Source organism: Oncorhynchus masou, chromosome 14 (genome assembly GCF_036934945.1).
Source record: "Oncorhynchus masou masou isolate Uvic2021 chromosome 14, UVic_Omas_1.1, whole genome shotgun sequence".
Classification (NCBI taxonomy): domain Eukaryota; kingdom Metazoa; phylum Chordata; class Actinopteri; order Salmoniformes; family Salmonidae; genus Oncorhynchus; species Oncorhynchus masou.
The window spans coordinates 5,301,856-5,327,167 of NC_088225.1; the positions used below are offsets into that span (position 1 = coordinate 5,301,856).

Below are 25,312 nucleotides of genomic sequence, written 5' to 3' on the forward strand. Positions count from 1 at the left end.
TATAACACAAAAACGATACGGGTAGAATGTGTCAAAATTTTATTAAGAAATTAAACAGAAAGTGGCTATAGCCCTGTGCAGCCGTCCAACAAGCTATGATGCGTAAATACAGATTACTGAGACCCCGTTGTCGCAAAACATAGCAAACTGACACTAACCGATTTAAAGCAAATGTATTTTTTTTTATCACTCAGTGGTGTCACCTAAAAAAAAAACACAACACTCAGTGGTGTCACCCCAACAACCACAGAAATGGTAACCAGAGACCAACTGTTGCTTCCATGAGGTATCAGCACATTCAATAATTATTTAATTTTGCTCCATAATAAATCAGTGTAGTGCTCAACATTAGACAGTTTCTAGTAGTAACGCCAATGTTAAATAAATACTAACTTATTCATTTATTTCAATACTAATGTTATCGTAGGCCGGTCTCTACCATCAGAGACTTGTGTTATGAAAAAATATCCATAATTGTATGTTGAAACATATAGAAAATTGTCTAACCGATACCTCCATTTCCAACCTGGACTCAAGGGTAGACGCAACATAGTCAATCAAGTCCGGGACACTCAACTTAGTATGATATGTTACATTTAGTATGGTATGTATTAATTTGCAGATGTCCATCATCCATTTCTATGATATGTTACAAATTTGCAATAAGTATGATATGTTACGATTTCCAATTTGTTGTGGCTAACGTTAGCTACTTGGCTAATGTTATCTAGGTGGCTACGTTAGCTAGGCTAGGGGTTAACATTAAGGTTATGATTTAGATTAAAGGTTTAGGGGAAGGGTTAGCTAACATGGTAAGTAGTTTCAGAGTAGTAAAAAAATATTTATCTGTTATTTTACTAGACAAGTCAGTTAAGAACAAATTCTTATCTACAATGACAGCCTGGGAACAGTGGGTTTGTTCAGGAGCAGAATAACATATTTTTACCTTGTCAGGTCAGGGATTTGATATAGCAACCTTTCGGTTACTGGCCCAACGCTCTAACCACTAGGCTACCTGCCATCCCAAAAGTAGTTGCAAGGTTGCTAATTAGCTAAAATGCTAAAGTTGTGCGTAATGAGATTCGAACACACAACATTTGGGTTTTAGACCTTTGCATTAGCTTACATGCTAAGTAGCTAAAGAAGTAGTAGCTAAAGTTGTCTGTGATGAGATTTGAACACACAACCTTTGGGTTGCTAGATGTTTCTTGCCATATCCACCCCGACCAACCAACCAACCAACCACTCTCCTTTCGTTTTAACCTTCTGTAACCATACCAAACGGATTTTAGTTTACTATGTTACGCCTAGTCTATGAGACCAGCCTGCCATTTCTCGACCAACTACGCTTGTCCATTGCTGTGTTCAAAACCACTTGGAACTCGAAACATATGAAGGCAAATCATGACGTTTTTTTTCTTCAGGTTGGAAAGTCAGAGCTCTAGAAAGAGGCCCGAATTCCCGAGTTGGATGATTGTTCAAATCGATTTTTCCCAGTCAGACCTAGTTTTTTTTTTGGATTTCATAGTTGTTTTGAACGCACTAGTCGGAAGTCAGAGATTTCCGAGTTCCCAGTTGGTTTGAACGCGGCACATGTCCCGGATATATGACGTTGGCAGCTGGACGTATGTGCATGCGACGTTGGAAATTTTTGCCAAAGTATATTTCCTCCGTTATAAAGACATTATGTGTATAATCATGTTTTCTTTATACTGTGTGAGTCGACAATAGGAATCCAGAAAGAACTGCAACTTGATTTAAAGTGCAATGGCTCAGCATGGATTTCTACTCCCTGTTTATATGCACCTTTTCCCGCTACAATGACATCGGATGACAAGTCACATATATGTGTCTTGATTGGTTTCTTGCAGCTGGAAGTAGTCCAAAGCGGAAGTGCTCTTTCCCCAAACAGCAACAACAAAGTTACAATGTATCAATTCGCTCATCAGATTGGCAGTTTCAGAATGTTGTCCATTGTTTTGTCAGGGGCTATTGAAGTTTGATATATATATATATATATACACACGTTTTATAATGGGAAATAATGGACACCACAGTGCATTATTTTTTAATAAAGATATGTTTACATTATTATGACCATTTATGTGTATACACACAAAGTAGGTCTATGCAAAAGGCGATGATATTATGTATGTAATCTTTATTTATGTAACATCATTATGCCCTTTATCCTGCATGAAAGACAACACACAAAAAACTGTATAAAACAAATCGCAGGTAGGTTACGCTGCTGTCCGAAACTAGGCCTCACATGGCTCCAATGACAACTGGACTGCACAATAGCATATACAGTAGGACTACCAATAAACTACTATTGCATAGTGTCCTCCTTTATATCACAGTTATTTAAGGTTAATGTTTTGATATCCCATAGCCCAATGATATAGGCAGGGCCTAGGCTAAAGGGAGAAATAGGCTAGGTCTAATTCTATAGAATTCTAAATAATGGAAGAATATTGCCCTGATGAAAAATGCATCTAGGCTATACTTCGTCCAGGGTTATTATCAAATGTCATTATTTGTGTCCATAATAAAGAAGGCTAATGCTAAAAGCAGTGTTCACAGATAAAGGGGGAACGGTGGAGGGGAGGGCGAACTAGTGAGCGGAGATATAAGAGTTCGGGTTGTTGGCTGGGGCAGTTGTCGAGAGGTAGGCTATTGCAATTGTGTTACAAACCGAAAAAACGATGAAATCCGCCGTCGCAGCTGCCGAAACAACGGTAGCATGGTAGCTTTGGACTGGGGTTTCCAAGACGAGCGCCGATATCTACACGTTACTGTAATTTTAACACCGAATTACTTATCCCCCTGATCGAGTCGGGTAAACCACCGTCCGAGATGGGGAAGGAGGTTAATGGTGTTTCGCGGAGCCGGTTTGAGGTGAGTTTATAATATATGCGATTGATAGATGACAATTATTTTTGATTGGTGTTATGGTGTTTGTTAAACTGCGTCCATGGTTGCGCACCGATGCAGCTTCCGCAGTCAATGTTTGGATTAGGGCAAACATGTTGTTTTCAAGTAACGACAACATCTTGATTTCTTCAATAGCCTACCAGAATGTACATTTATTAAATTGGATTATAGTTTAACAATTTGTTTTATAAAGCATTCATAGGTTAAGGCTGATTTTAAAATTGTGGAGCCTATCCGAGCTTTCTCTTTGTGCCGTCAAAACAAAGACAATGGCACACACACAGACTTTTAGGCTTCACACTGATACGAAGCCCTACATTTCCCATCGTTCTATAAACATAAAATGTGATATAATATTCGGGCCTACTTCATCCTACTGTGTGACTGAGTTATTTCACAGACTTGGCGAATTGGAATGTTGTCTTTGATCAGCTATGGTTCTGTTGTGTGTAGACTCATGGCCGCTGCTGGTTGATTCTAATACAGATGGGCCATTCGCTCGGCCACGACTCGGCTAGTCCACCACCACACGCTGAATATCAACAGCAAATACAACAATATATCTGTTTTTCAAATCATACAGGCTACAATTTCCCTATAGATGTTTACGTTGACAGAAGTCCCATGTTGATTTTTATGCAAGCGATCGTTATTCAACGTTGTGGCAAAGTTTGTCCCTTTATACGCAGCGATAAAGAATGCACCAAATGTGAAATATTGCTTTGGATAAATACAGTCTCACTAACAAATGCCACTCGTGTGTGTGTGTGTTCACACCGTGACATTGGCCTGTCTGCCATGAGCACTCTGTGTTGTTTAAGCCTCATCTAGGCGGTGTAGGATTTGTGGTTTTATTTATTTTTAAAGTGCAACAGCTGACGACTCAGAAGATTCAGGCCGTACCGTCTGGCCTGACAAGCTGACATCTGCGGCAGATACGTGATCTGTAGTTTATTAGCCAATAACAATGGACTTTAACGGTTTGCAGAGTATAATTGAAATTGTGTTGCATTAATAGGCAGGCCTATTCTTAGTCACGCCCCTGTTTTTTTTAATGGATCGACATATTGCATATTGTCAAGAGGCCTAGTGTTTGTACATTGAAACGCTACAGTTAGAGATAAACAATTGTGTGTTGTGCGTATTTAGTTTCCAAAGGGACGAGGTGTGTTGTCTTCAGAAATTCTTAGTGTGAATCAGTCAGTGAGCTCAGTTCATCTACCAGTACATGTACTGTAACCAAGGCAAGGCAACACATATCCCTTAAGTCTTGAGCATTTCCAACAGTTTTTCACAGACCAGAGACAAAAATGTTATAGGAGAATTTTAACCCATTGGCTTTGAATTGTGTCTTTTATTCTGAACATTCTATTTCAACGTTTTTTAGACCACACTGTCAGTTTTTGAACTAATAGAAAGCCCTTCATATCTAGATTTCATATTCAAAGGTTAGAGAACAGTGAACAATTTGTACATTTAACTTATAACTTATCATGATGGGAAAGGATCCAAGTTATTTGAAAACTTCCTAAATAGTATGAGTATGATTTAGCTTTATTTCAAACCATTTGATTTACAGTGCATTCGGAAAGTGTTCAGACCTCTTGACTTTTTCCACATTTTGTTACATTACAGCCTTATTCTAAAATGGATGAAAATATATATATATATATATATATATATATATATATATCCATCAACCAACAAACAATACCCAATAATGACAAAGTGAAAACAGGTTTTCAGAAATGTATTTATTTAATTAATGTATTAATCAGCAAAAACATAAACCTTATTTACACACGTATTCAGGTCCTTTGCTATGTACCTTGAAGTTTAGCTCAGGAGCATCCTGTTTCCATTGATCGTCCTTGATGTTTCTACAACTTGATTGGAGTTCACCTGTGGTAAATGGACATGATTTGGACAGGCACACACCTGTCTATATAAGGTCCCATAGTTGACAGTGCATGTCAGAGCAAAAACCAAGCCATGAGCTAGAAGGAATTGTTCATAGAGCGCCGAGACAGGATTGTGTCGAGGCACAGATCTGGGGAAGGGTACCAAAACTTTTCGGGAGCATTGAAGGTCTCCAAGAACACGGTGGCCTCCATTCTTAAATGAAAGAAGTTTGGAACCACCAAGACTCTTCCTAGAGCTGGCCGCCAGGACAAACTGAGCAATCTGGGGAGAAGGGCATTGGTCAGGGAGGTGACCAAGAACCCGATGGTCACTCTGACAGAGCTCCAGAGTTTGTCTGTGGAGATGGGAGAACCTTCCAGAAAGACAACCATCTCTGCAGCAATCCACCTTTATGGAAGCCACTCCTCATTAAAAGGCCCATCCCACTTGGAGTTTATCAAAAGGTATCTAAAGGACTTTCAGACCATGAGAAACAAGATTATCTGGTCTGATGAAACCAATATTGAACTCTTTAGACTGAATGCCAAGTGTCACTTCTGGAGCAAACCTGGTACCATCCCTATGGTGAAGCAAGGTGGTGCATCATACTGTGGGGATGTTTTTCAAAGGCGGGGACTGAGACTAGTCAGGATTGAGGGAAAGATGAACTGCACAAAGTACAGAGATCCTTGATGAAAACCTGCTCCAGAGCGCTCAGGACCTCAGACTGGGGTGAAGGTTTACCTTCCAACAGGACAACAACCTTAAGTACACAGCCAACACAACGCAGGAGTGGCTTCGGGACAAGTATCTGAATGTTCTTGAGTGGCCCAGTCAGAGCCCACACTTTAACCCGATTGAACATCTCTGTAGAGACCTGAAAATAGCTGTGCGTCGACGCTCCCCATCCAACTTGACAGAGCTTGAGAGGATCTGCAGAGAAGAATGGGAGAAACTCCCCAAATACAGGTGTGCCAAGCTTGTAGCGTCATACCCAAGAAGACTCCAGGCTGTAATCACTGGCAAAGGTGCTTCAACAAAGTACAGAGTAAAGGATCTGAAAACGTTTTGCTTTGTCATGGGGTATTGTGTGGAGATTTGGGGGGGGGGGGGGCAATTTAATCCATTTTTTTAGAATAAGGCTGTAATGTAACAGGATGTGGAGAAAGTCAAGGGGTCTGAATGCTTTCTGAATGCACTTAACAATAGGATATATCACATGGAAGAGTATTTACCATTCAAGAAAAGGTACTTTGTAAAAATGTGTGACATAACATACTCAAACCATAAGGGCAGTTCCACGGTAACGGAATTGCGTTGATTTTTCGCTTAAAATGTATGCCCAACAAAAGCCATATTTTTCAAAGTTTAACAAGCCTATGCACAAGGAATAGTTTTGAAAGCAATTTACACAGAACATTTTACAATAACACATTCACTGGAAGAACTGTGCAGATGCAAAGTTTGGTAACAGAATTTCAATCAAATCTCCCTGTGTTAACGTTTTCCAGAAACTCTAAACATCTGCTCCGAATTAAGATTCAACAATGTCTGCAGACAGACTGCGATGTCAGCTATGACCTGAGACATTGACTTTGAAAAATCTCTTTTGATTATTAAACTACAGCAAGTGAAGTGGATTTACACCTGGTAACGGAATTGCGGTAACAGAATTTTGTCATGGGTCCCTGATCTGTACTACACAGAAATGCATAATTATGGATATGCATATCATTCTCTTCATAGTGTTGTATCCTAAATAGGTACACAAAAGGTATAAATATGTAATATCCTCCTCTGCATATTTGGGTATTATTCTACACACGTGCTATTATTTTAATGAGCTCTGCCCCCAGACAAGACCAAATTTGGTTGGACCAGACCAAATCAAAACCAATCATAGACCTCTGTTTCACAAGCTTGGACATTCAAAGTACAGTACAGCACAATAGAGCTCAGTGAAGGACAGAACAGTAGAGTTCGGTAGAGTATAGTTTACCATTGTAGCCAATTCAATTTCAGAAAATCACTTACCAATTTGGGGGGGGGGTGTTAATCACTTAATAATGAATTAACAAAATGGATATCTGTAAAAACAGTAACTTTATTGATAGGTCTCCCTTTACTTGTTACTTAAAGATATGTGGGTTTTTGGTAAAGGAATTAAGGCACAAGGCAATGTTTCTTAAACTTACACAAGGCAAAAAAGTTATACAAAACATGTTTATTAGTTGGCAGGGGTCTTTATTTACTTAAGCATTGTTGTGTTTTTATGTATTTCTATGACCTTCTTTTTTTTAAAGACTTCTGGTAGATGTTTAAGACCCCTTTTCCATCTGTTTGGCCCAAAATCAAAGCCTTTACTCATTCTGAAATGTTTAGGATGGATTTCTTTAAATGTATGTATGTATGCCTTAATTTCTCAAAAATATAGTCTTCGCTTTCATTTGACACCAGATTTGATATGCTCATGTGGATTTCACATGTTGGTGCTCATGGGTCCTCTTTACATGGAAATGACCAATAACTACTGTGGCCCTGCAAACGATCACATAATGTTACACCACAAAGGAAAAACAACGTAGCCTATACGCCCCAGACCATGAGCATCTGGTTATTTTGGAAATGGCCGTGGATTATTTGACCCGTTGAGTAGTTCTCTGAAAGGCAAGCTTGTCAGAGTGAATTTGCCCCAAAAGCGAAACGCCTGTCCTTTCCTGCTCCCTCAGTGTGGAAGTAAACAGGGATCATAGGACAGGCTTAATGTACTATTGGCCCAGTGTGTCTCCTGAATTTGTATTATAAGTTAACAGACAAATCATAGATTCACATTCAAAATATACATATATTGGAGGTCAGGCTAACAGCAGACTCATGTTGACTTTGTCAGAAATTTGCTCAAGTCTTTACAATGGATTAAGTATATTCCTGATTCTGCTTGATATCTTTGTCATTACATGGAACACCAGTATGGTTCAGCATTACTGCATTTGACAGGTCCTATTCTGACTACAATACTCCTCCCATGAATCATTTTTAAAATAATATATGCCATTTAGCAGACCAAAGTTATCCAAAGCGTCTTAGCGACAGGCCAACTGAATATTTGTTCCGCTCATTGGTGTTTTTGACCAATCACATCAGATCTCTTCACATATCTTTTTCAGAGCTGATCTGATTGGTCGAAAGGCCAATTAAATTCAGATTTTTTTTGTCTATCAGAATTGGGCTGCTTGTGTACATGCAGCCTTAGTCATACAACCAATGTTGTATGGGTGGCCCCAGGAATCAAAGATGAATGCAATTGACTTACCCATTAAGTGCTTCATACTTGGACAAATGTAAGTTTGCTCCTAAATATGGGAACTCTGCAAACTAGAGTAGAATACTATTTTCCATTACATCATCTTTCAGTGTATCGAGGGACTGAATATCTCATGGGTCCTAATTCTCTGTCTGTGGGTGTGTTAAAAATCCTCTTCTGTCGTCACTGTTCAGACATTTACAACGTAAACATGGGTAGCAAGAAAACAGTGAGATGATCAGACAGGAAGGAAGCAAGTGACATTTCACACCGGGTTTGATTAGGAGGCAGAAAATGTCTCCTTTCCTCTCAATCTCCACCGCACTCACTGTATCACTCCCTTTCTCCCATCAAGCTTTGACGTTGAACCTATCTACTGATGGTGGGGCAGGGCCAGAGAGAATAGAGGAAGTCTAGGCCAGTCCTGCTGTGAGCGACAGAGCCAGAGGAAGTTAACACGCTCTTCTTCATCTCTTCCTCACAGATGTTCTCAAACAGCGACGAGGCCGTCATCAATAAGAAGCTGCCCAAGGAGCTGTTGCTACGGTGAGCGAGGGCTTTCCAATGACTGGGCCGTATGCGCACACAGAATATACCATGTCACATGCTCAACGCCATCAGACATCTTAACCTGCCCAAAACACAGCCATGTACACTCATCCACCTGCTCCACACAACACAGACACTGACAATTTGGGAGGTTACATCGTGACACTTAGCCATGATCCACCTTAGAAACAAAGGGTGACTATACCGGGGCTCTAGTGGTTTGGTCAACATCACCGACCAACTGCCATCTGCCGCTCTCCCTCATGCGCCCCATCCCACTTGCCCCAATTTCCCCTCCCCCAATGCTAAAACTAATTAAACACAGATGGTCTGGGCTATAAAACATTCAAATCAATTATGCAAAACAAAAAAAGTAAAAGCCCTTGAGCAAACAGAAAATGGAGGCCATAACTCAAGCCTGGGTCTCACCAGCAGAACGGTCTGGGATAGAGGTGCTGACGGTTGGGGGTGTGCTGAAGTTGCGGGGGGTGGGCACAGACTGAGCTCTGATTTACTAGGGCTTTTGGGTTAGGGGCAGGCTTGCCGAGGCCAATTGCAACATTCTACTCACCCTATATCACACTGGGCTGCAGAGTGCAATGTGTCCCATATGAATCCATCACACATACATGCCATCTATGCCCTTCAAGAATAGGTAAGGCAGTATTCACACCTTGACTTCTTCCACATTTTGTGTTACAACCTGAATTTAAAAATGGGTAACATTTCAATTTTTTGGTTCACTGGCCTACACACAATACCCAATAATGTCGAAGTGGAATTGTTTATGGAAATGTTTACAAATTTAATAAAAATTAAAAGCTGAAATGTCTTGACTCAATAAGTATTCAACCCATTTGTTATAGCAAGCCTAAATAAGTTCAGGAGTTTAAAAAAATGTCTTAATCAGTGTCATACGTTGTATGGACTGTGCAATAATAGTTTTTGAATGACTACCTCATCTCTGTACCCCACACATACAGAAAATTGTAAGGTCCCTCAGTCGAGCAGTGAATTTCAAACACAGATTCAACCATAAAGACCAGAGACGTTTTCCAATGCCTCACAAAGAAGGCTACCTATTGGTAGATGGGCAAAGAATTTAAAAGCATACCTTGAAAATCCATTTGAGCATGGTGAAGTTATTATTTACACTTTGGATGCTGTATCAATTCACCCAGTCATTACAAAGATACAGGTGACCTTCCTAACTCAGTTGCCAGAGAGGAAGGAAACTGCTCAGGAATTTCACCATGAGGCCGGTGGTGACTTTAAAACCGTTACATAGTTTAATGGCTGTGATGGGAGAACTGAGGATGGATCAACAGCGTTGTAGTTACTCCACAATACTAACCTAATTGATAGTGAAAAGGAAGCCTGAACAGAATTCAAATATTTGAAAACAAACATGCATCCTGTTTGCAACAAGGCACTAAAGTAATAATGCAAAAAATGTGGCAAAGCAATTAACTTTTTGTCCGTAATACAGTGTTATTTTAGGAGGCCAATACGTTACGGAGTACCACTCTACATATTTTCAAGCATAGTGATTGCTGCATAATGTTATGGGTATGCTTGTAATCGCTAAGGTCTGGGGAGTTTTTCAAATAATAAAATTAATGGAATGGAGCTAAGCACAGGCAAAATCCTAGATGAATTCACCTTTCTGCAGGACAATAACCTAAAACGCAATGCCAAATCTACACAGGAGTTGCTTACCAAAAACACAGTTTGACTTAAATCTACTCAAATCTATGGCAAGACCTGAAGTTTCACAGCTGCAATTGCTGTAAAAGGTGCTTCAACAAATATTGACTCAGGGGTGTGAATACTTATGTAAATGAGAATTTAATAAATGTTGAGTTCTGGCTGTAACACAATGTGTAAAAGGTCAAGGGGTATGAATACCTTCTGAAGGCACTGGTACACAACATACATACGTACGTACGTACATACATACAGTTGAAGTCGGAAGTTTACATAGGTTGGAGTCATTAAAACTCGTTTTTCAACCACTCCACAAATTTCTTGTTAACAAACTATAGTATTGGCAACTTGGTTAGGACATCTACTTTGTGCATGACACAAGTAATTTTTTCAACAATTGTTTACAGACATTATTTCACTGTTACACAATTCCAGTGGGTCAGAAGTTGACTGTGCCTTTTAAAAAGCTTGGAAAATTCCAAAAATGATGTCATGGCTTTAGAAGCTTCTGATAGGCTAATTGACATCATCTGAGTCAATTGGAGGTGTACCTGTATTTCAAGGCCTACCTTCAAACTCAGTGCCTCTTTGCTTGACATCATGGGAAAGTCAAAAGAAATCAGCCAAGACCTCCACAAGTCTGGTTCATCCTTCGGAGCAATTTCCAAACGCCCGAAGGTACCACGTTCATCTGTACAAACAATAGTACGAAGTATAAACACCATGGGACGACGCAGCCATCATACTGCTCAGGAAGGAGACACGTTCTGTCTCCTAGAGATGAATGTACTTTGGTGCGAAAATTGCAAATCAATCCCAGAACAACAGCAAAGGACCTTGTGAAGATGCTGGAGGAAACGGGTACAAAAGTATCTATATCCACTGTAAAGCGAGTCCTATATCAACATAACCAGAAAGGCCGCTCAGCAAGGAAGAAGCCACTGCTCCAAAACTGCCATAAAAAGCCAGACTACGGTTTGCAACTGCACATGGGGAAAAGGATCATACTTTTTGGATTAATGTCCTCTGGACTGATGAAACAAAAATAGAATTGTTTGGCTATAATGACCATCGTGATGTTTAGAGGAAAAAGGGGGAGGCTTGCAAGTTGAAGAACACCATCCCAACTGTGAAGCAGCATAATTTTGTGGGGGTGCTTTGCTGCAGGAGGGACGAGTGCACTTCACAAAATAGATAGCATCACGAGGAAGGGGAATAATGTGAATATATTGAAGCAACATCAAGACATCAGTCAGGAAGTTAAAGCTTGGCCACAAATGTCTTCCAAATGGACAATGACCTCAAGCATACTTCCAAAGTTGTGGCAAAATGGCTTAAGGACAACAAAGTCAAGGTATTGGAGTGGCCATCACAAAGCCCTGACCTCAATCCTATAGAAAATTTGTGGGCAGAACTGAAAAGGCGTGTGTGAGCAAGGAGGCCTATAAACCTGACTCCGTTACACCAGCTCTGTCAGTAGGAATGGGCCAAAATTCACCCAACTTACTGTGGGAAGCTACCTCAAACCCAAGTTAAACAATTTAAAGGCAATTCTACCAAATACTAGTTGAGTGTATGTTAACTTCTGACCCACTGAGAATGTGGGTCAGAAGCTGAAATAAATCATTCTCACTATTATTCTGACATTTCACATTCTTAAAATAAAGTGGTGACCCTAACTGACCTAAAACAGGGAATTTGTACTAGGATTAAATGTCAGGAATTGTGGAAAAAAACTGTATTTGACAAAGGTGTATGTTAACTGACAACTTCAACTGTACATGCAGTACCAGTCAAAAGTTGACACACCTACTCATTCCCGGGTTTTTCTTTATTTTTTACTATTTTCTACATTGTAGAATAATAGCGAAGACATCAAAACTATGAAATAACACACGTAGAAACAAACTGTTAAAGCTTGTTTTTGTTTGTGTTATTGGCTTGTTTATTCCATGTGTAACTTGTCTGTTTTGCCTTATCTTGGCCAGGTCGCAGTTGTAAATGGGAACTTGTTCTCAACTAGCCTACCTTGTTAAATAAAGGTGAAAAAAAAAAGTTTAAAAACAAAACAACATTTTTGAGATTCTTCAAAGTAGCCACCCTTTGCCTTGATGACAGCTTTGCACACTCTTGGCATTCTCTCAACCAGCTTCATGAGGTAGTCACCTGGAATGCATTTAAATTATCAGGTGTGCCTTGTTCATTTGTGGAATTTCTTTCCTTAATGCGTTTGAGCCAATCAGTTGTTGTGACAAGGTAGGGGTGCTATACAGCAGATAGCCCTATTTGGTAAAAGACCAAGTCCGCTTTATGGCAAGAACAGCTCAAATAAAAAAAGAGAAACGACAGTCCTCATTACTTTCAGTCAATGTGGAACATTTCAAGAACTTTGAAAGTTTCTTCATGTGCAGTCGCAAAAACCATCAAGCGCTATGATGAAACTGGCTCTCATTAGGACCGCCACAGGAAATGAAGACCCGGAGTTAACTCTGCTGCAGAGGATAAGTTCATTAGAGTTACCAGCATCAGAAATTGCAGCCCAAATAAATGCTTTACAGAGTTCAAGTAACAGACACATCTCATCATCAACTGTTCAGAAGAGACTGCATGAATCAGGCTTTCATGGTTGAATTGCTGCAAAGAAATCACTACTAAAGGACACCAATATTATTATTATTATTAGTAGTAGTATTATTATTATTATTATTATTATTAGTAGTAGTAGTATTATTATTATTATTATTAAGAGCCTTTCTTGGGCCAAGAAACACAAGCAAAGGACATTAGACCAGTGGAAATCTGTTCTTTGGTCTGAGTCCAAATTTGAGTTTTTTGGTACCAACCACTGTGTCTTTGTGAGACACCGAGTAGGTGAACGGATGATCTCTGCGTGTATGGTTCCCACCGTGATGCATGGAGGAGGAGTTGTGTGGGTGCTTTGCTGGTGACACTGCCAGTGACTTATTTAGAATTCAAGGAACACTTAACCAGCATGGCTACCACAGCATTCTGCAGCGATACGCCATCCCATCTGGTTTGCGCTTAGTCCCACTATCATTTGTTTTTCAACAGAACAATGACCCACTATATCTCCAGGCTGTGTAAGGGCTATTTGACCAAGAAGGAGAGTGAATGAGTGCTGCATCAAATGACCTGGTCTCCACAATCACCGACCTCATCCCAATTTGGATGGTTTGGGATGCGTTGGACTGCAGAATGAAGGAAAAGCAGCCAACAAGTGCTCAGCATATGTGGGAAGTCCTTCAAGACTGTTGGAAAAGCATTCCAGGTGAAGCTGGTTGAGAGAATGCCAATAGTGTGCTAAACTGTCAAGGCAAAGGGTGGCTACTTTGAAGAATCTAAAATAAAAGTGTTAGTTACTACATGATTCCATATGTTATCTTATCGTTTTGATGTCTTCACTATTGTTCTACAATGTAGAAAATAGTTAAAACAAAGGAGAAACCTTGAATGAGTAGGTGTGTCCAAACTTTTGACTGGTATTGTACACACACACTGAGTATACCAAACATTAGAAACACCTTAATATTTAGTTGCACCCCTGTTTTCGCCCTCAGAACAGCCTCAATTCGTCGGGACATGGACTCTACAGTTGTGGCCAAAAGCTTTGAGAATTACACAAAATATTATTTTTCACAAAGTCTGCTGCTTCAGTGTCTTTAGATATTTTTTTTCAGATGTTACTATGGAATACTGAAGTATAACTACAAGCATTTCATAAGTGTCAAAGGCTTTGACAATTACATGAAGTTGATGCAAAGAGTCCAAATTTGCAGTGTTGCCCTTCTTTTTCAAGACCTCTGCAATCCGCCCTGGAATGCTGTCAATTAACTTCTGGGCCACATCCTGACTGATGGCATTCTTGCATAATCAATGCCTGGAGTTTGTGGGTTTTTATTTGTCCACCCGCCTCTTGAGGATTGACCACAAGTTCTCAATGGGATTAAGTTCTGGGGAGTTCCCTGGCCATGGACCCAAAATATCAATGTTTTGTTCCCCGACCCACTTCGTTATCACTTTTGCCTTATGACAAGGTGCTCCATCATGCTGGAAAAGGCATTGTTTGTCACCAAACTGTTCCTGGATGGTTGAGAGAAGTTGCTTTCGGAGGAAGAGTTGGTACTATTCTTTATTCGTGGCTGTGTTCTTAGGCAAAATTGTGAGTGAGCCCAGTCCCTTGGCTGAGAAGCAACCCCACACATGAATGGTCTCAGGATGCTTTACTGTTGGCATGACACAGGACTGATGGTAGCGCTCACCTTGTCTTCTCCAGACAAGCTTGTTTCCGGATGCCCCAAACAGTCGGAAAAGGGATTCATCCGAGAAAATGACTTTAACCCAGTCCTCAGCAGTCCAATCCCTGTACCTTTTGCAGAATATCAGTCTGTCCCTGATGTTTTTTGACACCAGGCCATCCTCTTGACACCAGGCCATCCTCTTGACACCAGGCCATCCTTCAAAAGTCTTTGCCTTACTGTGCGTGCAGATGCACTCACACCTGCCTGCTGCCATTCCCGAGCAAGCTCTGTACTGGTGGTGCCCCGATCCCGCAGCTGAATCAACTTTAGGAGACGGTGCTGGCGCTTGCTGGACTTTCTTAGGCTCCCTGAAGCCTTCTTCACAACAATTGAACCGCTTTCCTTGAAGTTCTTGATGATGCGATAAATGGTTGATTTAGGTGCAATCTTACTGGTAGCAATATCCTTGCCTGTGAAGCCCTTTTTGTGCAAAGCAATGATGACTGCACATGTTTCCTTGCAGGTAACCATCATCAACAGAGGAAGAACAATGATTCCAAGCACCACCCTCCTTTTGAAGCTTCCAGTCTGTTATTCGAACTCCATCAGCATGACAGAGTGATCTCCAGCCTTGCCCTCCTCAACACTCACACCTGTGTTAACGAGAGAATAACTGACATGAGGTCAGCTGGTCCTTTTGTGGCAGGGCTGAAATGCAGTGGAAATGTTTTTGGGGGATTCAGTTAATTTGCATGGAAAAGAGGGACTTTGCAATTAATTGCAATTCATCTGATCACTCTTCATAACATTCTGTAGTATATGCAAATTGCCATCATACAAACTGAGGCAGCAGACTTTGTGAAAATTAATATTTGTGTCATTCTCAAAACTTTTGGCCACGACTGTACAAGGTGTCAAAAGCGTTCCACAGCGATGCTGGCCCATGTTGACTCCAGTCCACAGTTGTCAAGTTGGCTGGATGTCCTTTGGGTGGTGGACCATTGTTGATACACACAGGAAACTGTTGAGCGTGAAAAACCCAGCATCGTTTTCAGTTCTCGACACAAACCGGTGCTCCTGGCACCTACTGCCGTACTCTGTTCAAAGGCACCTACCTTTTTTGTCTTGCCCATACACCCTCTGAATGGCACACATTCTCAGTTGTCTCAAATCCTTCTTTAACCTGTCTCCTCCCCTTCATCTACACTGATTTGAGGTGGCTTTAACGAGTGACAAATGAGGGATCATAGCTTTCACCTGGATTCACATGGTTAGTTTGTCATGGAAATGGGTGTTTTTAACATTTTGTTTGTGTTAATGCCCCAGAACACACTCGCTCTGCAAAAGTAAACATTTATCTAGCCTTCAAGCACAATAACCATAGTAAAGTTAACATAAAGTCACCCACACAATAACACAATCATAAGTGTCATGCTCATCAAACATAAAGTGGCATACATAGCAGAGTTCTATATGTAATTATAGGGTAGAACAGGGATTCTGGACAGAGCCTTGTATACATAGAGGGCTCTGGTTCTGGGTACCAGGGGTTCTGAACCATCCCTGTCTGTGTTCCAGAATCTTCTCCTTTCTGGATGTGGTGACACTCTGTCGCTGTGCCCAGGTCTCACGGGTGAGTTTGTTTCTGAAGTGTGTATTTGGTTCAGTGTGAGTGTGTTCAATTGTGTGTTAGACAGAATAGTGAAACCAGTGAAGTTGACCTTGTGCCCCTCTCTCCCTCAGTCGTGGAATGTGCTCGCCCTGGACGGCAGTAATTGGCAGAGGATTGACCTTTTCGACTTTCAGAGAGATATTGAGGTCAGGAAGTCTTGCATAAACCTTCTTTTTCCTCACTTCTTCTCTCTCCTATCCTCTCCATCTCATCCTCACCTGCCATTGATTTTTTTTTTTTGCCTGTCTGTCTTGCCATCTTCTATGGAAACAAAGTGGATATTCATGGCTTTGACCTTATAAACACAAACAACGTTGACATTAAACCCACATACCATGATTATCTAAGAATGAATTCAGGACCTTAGCAGTTGGTTGTCTACCAAAGGAAAGTTTTAATTGACTACTATTGATGTTGTGCGTTCACCACAATCAATGCCATGTACTGCATGTCAGTCTATTGACCATGTCACTGTATGGATGACAACAGATGGCCATTTAAAGGCATTTGAAATGTATGACTGATGTATTCACACGTGACAAGTTTAGTACATTGCCATAATCAACGATGAATGACCTGAATGCCAGGTCAAGTATAATCATGTTTGCCAGACTTGAGTGCCATATGAAGACAGACACTCAAGTCAATCAGTCAGTGTTTACAAAGATGGTTGAGTTTAGCCTAAACAGGCAGACTCCCACCCTATGCTCCTGCCACATGTATTTTTGCATGTATGTGAAAGTCAAGGTGATCTGGGGATGAATCTGGTTTGTGAGAGGTGTTTGTTTGTGTCCGTGTGTTGCAGGGGCGAGTGGTGGAGAACATTTCGAAACGATGTGGGGGATTCCTGAGGAAGTTGAGTCTGCGGGGCTGTCTGGGGGTGGGGGACAGCGCTCTGAGGTGAGGACTGACTGGGAATCTGGCCTAGACTGGGAACTCTTGGCACTGAGGAGGGTGAGGGGAGGAGATTGATTGTGGGAGCTGGAGGGCAAGTACACACACTCCGGTGCAAATATGTCTGTTCCTGTTTGTTTTTCAACAGAACCTTCTCCCAGAACTGCAGGAATATTGAGCTGCTTAGTTTGAATGGCTGCACCAAGATTACTGACAGGTATTTGCAGACATTTATGCCTTATTATGTTTGTCTAGTATAATTATGTTTTGCTGATGTACTAAAGTGTTACATTATTATACATGTAAGCCTCTTGTCTCTTTCTCTCCCATGCAGCACATGTAATAGCCTCAGTAAGTTCTGTCCCAAGCTCAAGCACTTGGACCTCGCGTCCTGTACCTCAATCACCAACCTGTCACTCAAAGCACTTAGGTGAGGGGTCTCTCTTTCTCCCTCTCTCGTGCACACACACTCATACTGTCAGCATTCCTGGAAAAACCTTGTCACTCACCTTTTGGTGATTGGATTGTAGTCATCCCTATTCATGCTCCGTGACAGTTTGTTGACTCTAGGACTAATATAAGCCAATCAAAATATCCTGGGACTTTTTTGAGATACAAGGTTTTTCCAGGACTCCGACAATACTCACTCTCTCACACACACACACACCGGGGAGTCTCCTCAGCAGGAGCAGATGGTTGCATCTGTTGTGCAGGCGTAGGGTGAACAGGCAATTCCGTTATTCAGGGGATGTGCATAAATATGGGGGCACATTGGTTGTTGTTTTGCCGTCTTTTTATCTAATATCTGTGCCGGGGTCTGACCCATTTTCTTCCCCTGCAGCGAGGGCTGTCCTCTGTTAGAGCAGCTCAACATCTCGTGGTGTGACCAGGTGACTAAGGATGGCATCCAGGCCTTGGTACGATGCTGTCCCGGACTCAAAGGCCTTTTCCTCAAGGGCTGCACACAGGTAGGGCCAGGGCAAAGCAACAAACGGTCCACTAGAGATGGAACCATTAAAAAGCACAAGGTCTCGACCTCGGTCTAAGAAAGGTGCATTAACAGAAGAAGAGACTGGATGTGTGAGAGGTATTCAGACACCCTTGGGAGGTGACAAGAACAAACGGATCGCGTATGATTAGTATTGTAGCCAGGAGGATGAAGCGTTAAGATAGATATAGGTAAACTGAATGGCTGACTGAGGGGAGAGGGGCTTAGCTAGTCTAGATATGAGACCAGGGCTTAATGTTTGTATTGCACGCAGTGTGATGGGGATGGTAGATCCAAACAGCAGGTAGGGCATTTAGTTGCAGGAGGGGGTTAGCTAGCTACCTCATTGGTGGGGTTACCTTGGTGCACTGCTAATGGGATTTCAAATGACTCTCTCTGTCTCTGTCTCTCTGCCTCTCTCTGCCTCTCTCTCTGCCTCTTTCTCTCTGCTTCTTTCCGTCTCCACATATTAACTAGTTGGAGGATGAAGCAATGAAGCACATTGGTGCACACTGTCCAGAGCTGGTCACTCTCAACTTACAGACGTGTTCGGTAAGCAAGCACCTCTTTCAGTGTTTAGGTCACATAACAGCAAAACCTGCTGGTCACAACTCCAAAATAAAGTGAGTGTTTGCTTGATATTTCAGCACCCATCATGTTTGGGGCTGAATGCTTAGTTGTGGTGGGTTGGGGGCTAGTAACTCCTGAATAGGTTTGTCATTGAGAAAGGAGGAATCTCTAATAGCTGTTGTGGCCATCCAAATGGAAGGCAAATGAGTAATGTTTTTTTGTGGACTTTTTTTGTGTACAAGACTGCTCAGTCAGTCTGCATCCTGCCCTGCAGTAGAGGGACTGGTGTGGACTGAGGCCTGCCCTGCCATCTAACCTACATAAAGAATAGCGTGTGAAATCCACCCAGACAACACATTTGTTTCTCTGGCATCCTCTTTATCGGTGTCTCCAAATTCCCTTCCTGTTATGTCTACACCCCAAATGCCTCTCGCCCTCTCGCCCTCTCTCTCTCTCTCTCTCTCCCTCCCTCCCTCTTTCATTCCTTGTCTCCTTCTCAATGTCTCCCATCTTTCAACAGCTCCCTCTTCTTTTGCCAGACTCACCTCGTTTTCGTCCTCTCTCTCTCTCTCTCTCTCTCTCTCTCTCTTTTTACACCTGTCCTTTCTCTGTGTGGTTCCCCCTCGCGACTTTCTGCAATCTTGTAAGATCAGAACTATAGAGGGAAAAGAGATGAAAATATATCACAAAACAAGATATGATTCTCATTCACCGTTCTGAGGTGGATATTCATAGCCTACGGCATCAGTTATGGTAATATTATGTTAATTTTGATAATGGTGTTATATCTGTTTGATGCCGTGGAAGTTCTGCTAGTGACCCGTGCGCCTGTTTCCCTCTGAGCAGCAGATCACAGACGAAGGTCTCATTACTATATGCCGGGGCTGTCACCATCTGCAGTCGCTGTGTGTCTCCGGTTGTGCCAACATCACAGACGCCATCCTCCACGCCTTGGGACTGAACTGCCCGCGCCTCAGGTTGGTACTCCCTCTGCTCCTATTCTACCTCCTCACCCCGAACCTTGCTCCAACCCCCCCCCCCCCACCAAGCCTGCCTCATCCAACCCACATCCACGCTACCCCCACCCATCCCTGCTTCTATCCCCTGTTCACTCCAAATACCACCAGAAACCCCATACAACCCTTCATACATTAATGACTCAAATACACCCCGTTCTCCTTTCTGGTTAGTGCCCAAGTTAACCCATCTTGTATTTCCTCAGACATGTCAATACATAGTAGTTCCCCCGACCATAACAGTATGTCCTGTCTCCTTTCAGAATATTAGAGGTGGCTCGCTGCTCTCAGCTCACAGATGTGGGCTTCACTACACTGGCAAGGGTGAGTGTGGAAACTGACGCAGGTCACACACACCTCTGACATACACTACCGTTCAAAAGTTTGGGGTCACCTAGACATTTCCTTGTTTTTAAAAGAAAATCTTTATTTTTTTGTCCATTTAAAATAACATCAAATTGATCTGAAATACAGTGTAGACATTGTTAATGTTGTAAATGACTATTGTAGCTGGAAACGGCTGATTTCTTATGGAATATCTACAGAGGTGTACAGCGGCCCATTATCAGCAACCATCACTCCTGTGTTCCAATGACAGGTTGTGTTAGCTAATCCAAGTTTATCATTTTAAAAGGTAAATTGATCATTAGAAAACCCTTTTGCAATCATGTTAGCACAGCTGAAAACTGTTCTGATTGAAAAAGCAATATAACTGGCCTTCTTTAGACGAGTTGAGTATCTGGAGCATCAGCATTTGTGGGTTTGATTACAGGCTCAAAATGGCCAGAAACAAAGAACTTTCTTCTGAAACTCGTCAGTAAATTCTTGTTCTGAGAAATTAAGGCTATTCCATGTGAGAAATTGCCAAGAAACTGAAGATCTTGTACAACGCTGTGTACTTCTCCCTTCACAGAATAGCGCGAACTGGCTCTAAGCAGAATAGAAAGAGTGGGAGGCCCCAGTGCACAACTGAGCAAGAGGACAAGTACATTAGTGTCTAGTTTGAGAAATGGATGCCTCACAAGTCCTCAACTGGCAGCTTCATTAAATCGTACCCGCAAATCACCAGTCTCAACGTCAACAGTGAAGAGGCAACTCCGGGTTGCTGGTCTTGTGTCTGTGTTCTTTTGCCCATCTTAATCTTTTCTCTTTATAGGCCCGTCTGAGATATGGCTTTTTCTTTGTAACGCTACCTAGAAGGCCAGCAAACTTTTGAACGGTAGTGTATATGTGTTGTCATAGTGTTCATTTTAATTTTTTTGTGGCAGAATTGTCATGAGCTGGAAAAGATGGACCTGGAAGAGTGTGTGCAGGTGAGCTAGCCTGTGCAACACGCACATTCCCACACACACTAACATACACTGTAGCACCATCCACCAGAAGGATACGTTTGTTTATGTCTCTCCCCAGATCACGGACGGCACACTTATCCAGTTGTCCATCCACTGCCCTCGTCTGCAAGTTCTGGTGAGCACTAGCTAATGGCTTCTATCCAAGGAGCTTGTCTCAAACATGCTTTGTTCAATCTAAGGAACCTCTTGAAATTCTACAAAATACATTTCAGAAGAACTTGTTTCTTAGATAATCCAGTCTCATGGTGTTAATAACAAAAGACACCCAGTGTGTCGGGTGGCAGTAGTATTGCTGTTCTAAACTGTTCCCTTGTTGTTGTGATCTCTTTTTCTCTCTCTCTCTCTCTCTCTCTCTCTCTCTCTCTCTCTGTGTGTCTGTATGTCTCTCTCTCTCTCTGTGTGTGTGTGTGTGTCTGTCTCTCTGTGTGTGTGTGTGTGTGTGTGTGTCTGTATCTCTCTGTGTCGGTCTCTCTCTCTGTCTCTCTCTCTCTCTCTCTCTCTCAGAGCCTGTCTCACTGTGAGCTGATTACTGATGATGGCATCAGACATCTGGGCAGCGGGCCCTGTGCCCACGACCGGCTGGAGGTGATCGAGCTGGACAACTGCCCCCTGATCACGGACGCCTCGCTGGAGCACCTGAAGACCTGCCACAGCCTGGACCGCATCGAGCTCTACGACTGCCAGCAGATCACCCGCGCAGGCATTAAGAGACTAAGGGTAGACACTGGTGCTACAGCGTACATTGCTGCTTATGCATTGTGCACAGACACCCAGACTTGCATAGATTACAGTAGAGGAATTAACATTTCTTAGATGTGGTTATATAGACCCTTACACCAACACTTGTCTTTTTTTATCTCTTGCTCTCCTCCTCTCCAGACCCATCTACCTAACATCAAAGTGCACGCGTATTTCGCCCCAGTCACCCCACCCCCCTCGGTCGGGGGGAGTCGCCAGAGATTCTGTCGTTGCTGTATCCTGCTATGATGTGAAGACTGCGCACCCACCCCCCCCCCCCCCCCCCTCAGCCCAAAATCTGCCCTTCCACCCAACCTGGCTCGGCCTGGTCCGATCCGGCCTCCAGGTATACATGCTGGTGTGTCCCCCCCGATTGGAGCCGCAGAGAGAGGGAGAGAGCCCAACCACCACAGGGTCTGGGAAGAACCTTCCCCACGACGTTCCCAAACCCACTCACAACAGCCTTTGTCAAACACACAAATAAACACACACCCACACATACATCACCACAGATGAGCGTCAGTACATTCCCTGCTGTCCCCAGGCCCATGTGCTAAAGACCACCCAGCATTACAGGGAGGATTACATAATAGAACCACTGCTGTTTACAGATTAGGCTCCTGATACACTGTATGGACTACATGAAACTAGGGCTCACTGGATACAAGGTTCCCTATGGACTAGTATGACCTTTTACTGAAGGATCAGGAAGATAGGTTTGGATCAGAAACTCACATCCAATGTGTGTCTGGGTGTTGGGAGGATAACCAGAAACATGGCTAGGGCTATGAGGATATTGGTTTGGTAGGAATGCCCTCAGAATCTTTAAACGAATGACAAGCTACCTCTAGACATAACTGCTCTTTGTTATCCTCTGGTTCCAGACTGCCCACTCCAAACATATAGCTAGGCCAGTTTTTTATTTTATTACAAAAGACCGGTTTCCATTGGCACTTTGAAGTCAACCCAGGTTGGACTGGCCTTGGTGGGCAAGCTGAAATTGCGTTTCCGCTGCCTCCAAATAGAATAAATGATGTCATGTTGCTAGGTAGTCAATGTGTGACTGCAGCTGGCTTCGCTAATGTTGCTAACTGGCAAGATGTTGACGAAGTTAAAGCATTGTGAGGGTGAATTTAAATAACTTTAACCCATACTCCTGTCAGTGCTAGCCATACTCGGAGCCATGTATTTAGCTTGCTAACTAGCCAAACGGTTAGCGTCGCCATTCGCAATTGGCTAGCTAGCTAACCAAGCAAACCAGGCAACCGGTTTAATATGATGCAACTACGACCTGGCCAGCTACAATTCCTGCTAGCTCACTTTAGCTAGCTACAGTAGCTTGTTTTAACTCTGAAATGCTAACTGTCATAAAGGGTTGTGTAGTACAAATATATATGGATCCAGCTGTGGTGGTAATTCGTGTCATGTCTAACTACTGCATTACTGCTTGTCCATGTACACCCAGATGAGCTAGCTAAACGTTGGCAGCACCCAGCAGTGATTTTTTTTTTTTTTTTTTGTATTATTATTATTTTTTGTTTTAACTGCGTTACCAGCCCGACCAGTTGTGAAACTGGGCTGCGCTGGCTCGAATTTGGGAATTCCATTCGAAACAGCTCTAATTTGGCCCTAATTTTAAGTGCTAGTGGAAAAGGGTGTCTTTCTGGTGTCTTCTACAGCCCCCCCCCCCCCCCCCCACACACACACACACACACACACACACACACACACTCACATTCACAAACATCGTGTAGATGCAGTAGGTGGTAGTTCTTATCTAGACTCAAAGTAGCTGCAAAGTAGCTGCAGCTTAATGCAGGCCTGCTAGGGGATATGCTGAGTTTATCCAGCAAAATGATGACAGAGTCTCTGACTCACCTAATAGTTTACTGCCACATGACTACACACACTTGAACATGCGTGCGCGCACACACACACACAGCTCTATACCCTTTCCCCCTTCCCCTTTCTCTGTTACAATCAGAAGCTTCATTGTACAAAAAAAGGAGAGAGAATGGTGAATATTTTTCTAAAAAGGACACCAATTGAGACTTACACGTGGGGACTTGAGAAGATGCCAAATGTTGCATGTAACAATTCTAGTTTTTTAAATGTAATATATGTAAGTACTGTGGAAATCCAGCCCCGCAGCCAGCTAAACCACACCACAGACCATGGTGTGAAGGAGAGATTTACATCAATGGGTCTCGCACTATGAACTATGTTAAGCCAAACACGTGTGTGTGTGTGTGTGTGTGTGTGTGTGTGTGTGTTCTGGGGCTATGGGGAGTAGTTTGGACAGTGAACCATTTTGGAGACATAATAAACCAGGCCCCTGCAAGCTAGTCTTAACAACAGCAAAATATAGAATACAGACACAAACTCATAAAATAAAAAGATTGACGTCACTGCGAGTTTGTGATGCCAGACAGACCAGGAGAACGGAAAGAAAAAGCCAACCGAAAACAAACTATCTGTATTTTTATTTTGTTGCTTTTAGTCTTTTTTTTCCCCTTGTTGATGAACATTCTTGATGAATGCGAGCTGGCGAACCACACATGGGTAGGAGGAGATGCCCAGTGTTGCTCGCGGGTACCGGGATCTGGTCAGTGACAGTGATGCCCCTTCAACTCCCATGAGGCCTTGCAGGGGAGAGGGTACCATTGGAGTTGACCCTGCCACCAGTGCAACGCCCCCTCTTTCTGCCTGGAACCAGTGACATGAGAGGAGGAGGGGCTGCTGGGATTGGATAGGAACAAGGAAGTTGTTTAGAATCTTGACCTGGAGTGAGCTGAGCATACAACACTGGCCTGCTGACAGATGTTGGAGTGCAGGGGTATGTGTCCCAAAACGCCACGACTACCACCTTATGAAAAGACTTTGACCCCTGTTCATGAGTATCAAAGCCTTTCATCTGGATCCTTCCTCCTCTTCCACACTTTAACCTTCTCTGTTTTCTGTCTCTCCTCTTCGAATCTCTCTGTTCTGTTTTTCTTTTTGTAGTTGTCTTTGTTTTAGCCTTTTTCTGTTCAAGTTGGTGACTTCTACATCTTGTTCTCACCCCTCGCCACCCTTTTCTGTTTGGTGTGTTTTGGGTAGGGGCTGTTTTTTGTTGTTGTTTGCATTCAGTCATGAGTTCAGTGTTTTCCCAAGTTAAGTTTGAGTCCTCGTGCAGTCCTTGGTTTTTGGTCTTATGCGGTTTGTGTTCCATTACGAGTTCTTGTTACCTAATGTCCAGAGTGTAGCCTTTGTACAGGGGGAAGGGTTGGACACAGTGCAATTTGTAAAATAAGTTAATTATGAGTCGATGAGGATGAACCGGTGTCCATTTTATGTATAATGGATGTTATACAACGTATTGAATGTGTTTCCATGAAGGTGTTGTCTGGGAACGTGGGGGGGGGGGGGGTTAGGGCCTAGGTTG

General features: G+C 42.6%; 1 protein-coding gene across 2 annotated transcripts; it reads left to right on the forward strand.

Moving 5' to 3' along the window:
- Positions 1-2,606: 2,606 nt before the first annotated feature.
- LOC135554019 (F-box/LRR-repeat protein 20) lies at positions 2,607-23,569 on the forward strand. 2 transcript variants are annotated; one of them, XM_064986012.1, is made up of 15 exons: positions 2,607-2,901; positions 8,628-8,689; positions 16,237-16,291; positions 16,402-16,476; positions 17,136-17,230; positions 17,373-17,441; positions 17,559-17,654; positions 18,066-18,192; positions 18,690-18,764; positions 19,629-19,759; positions 20,062-20,122; positions 21,067-21,111; positions 21,209-21,265; positions 21,655-21,867; positions 22,030-23,569. In XM_064986012.1, exons 1-15 carry the CDS (start codon positions 2,860-2,862, stop codon positions 22,135-22,137), a joined length of 1,311 nt encoding a protein of 436 aa, XP_064842084.1. In that variant the 5' UTR covers positions 2,607-2,859; the 3' UTR covers positions 22,138-23,569. The 2 variants fall into 2 exon arrangements, with proteins under 2 accessions (XP_064842084.1, XP_064842085.1); XM_064986013.1 differs by lacking the exon at positions 18,690-18,764.
- Positions 23,570-25,312: the final 1,743 nt, after the last annotated feature.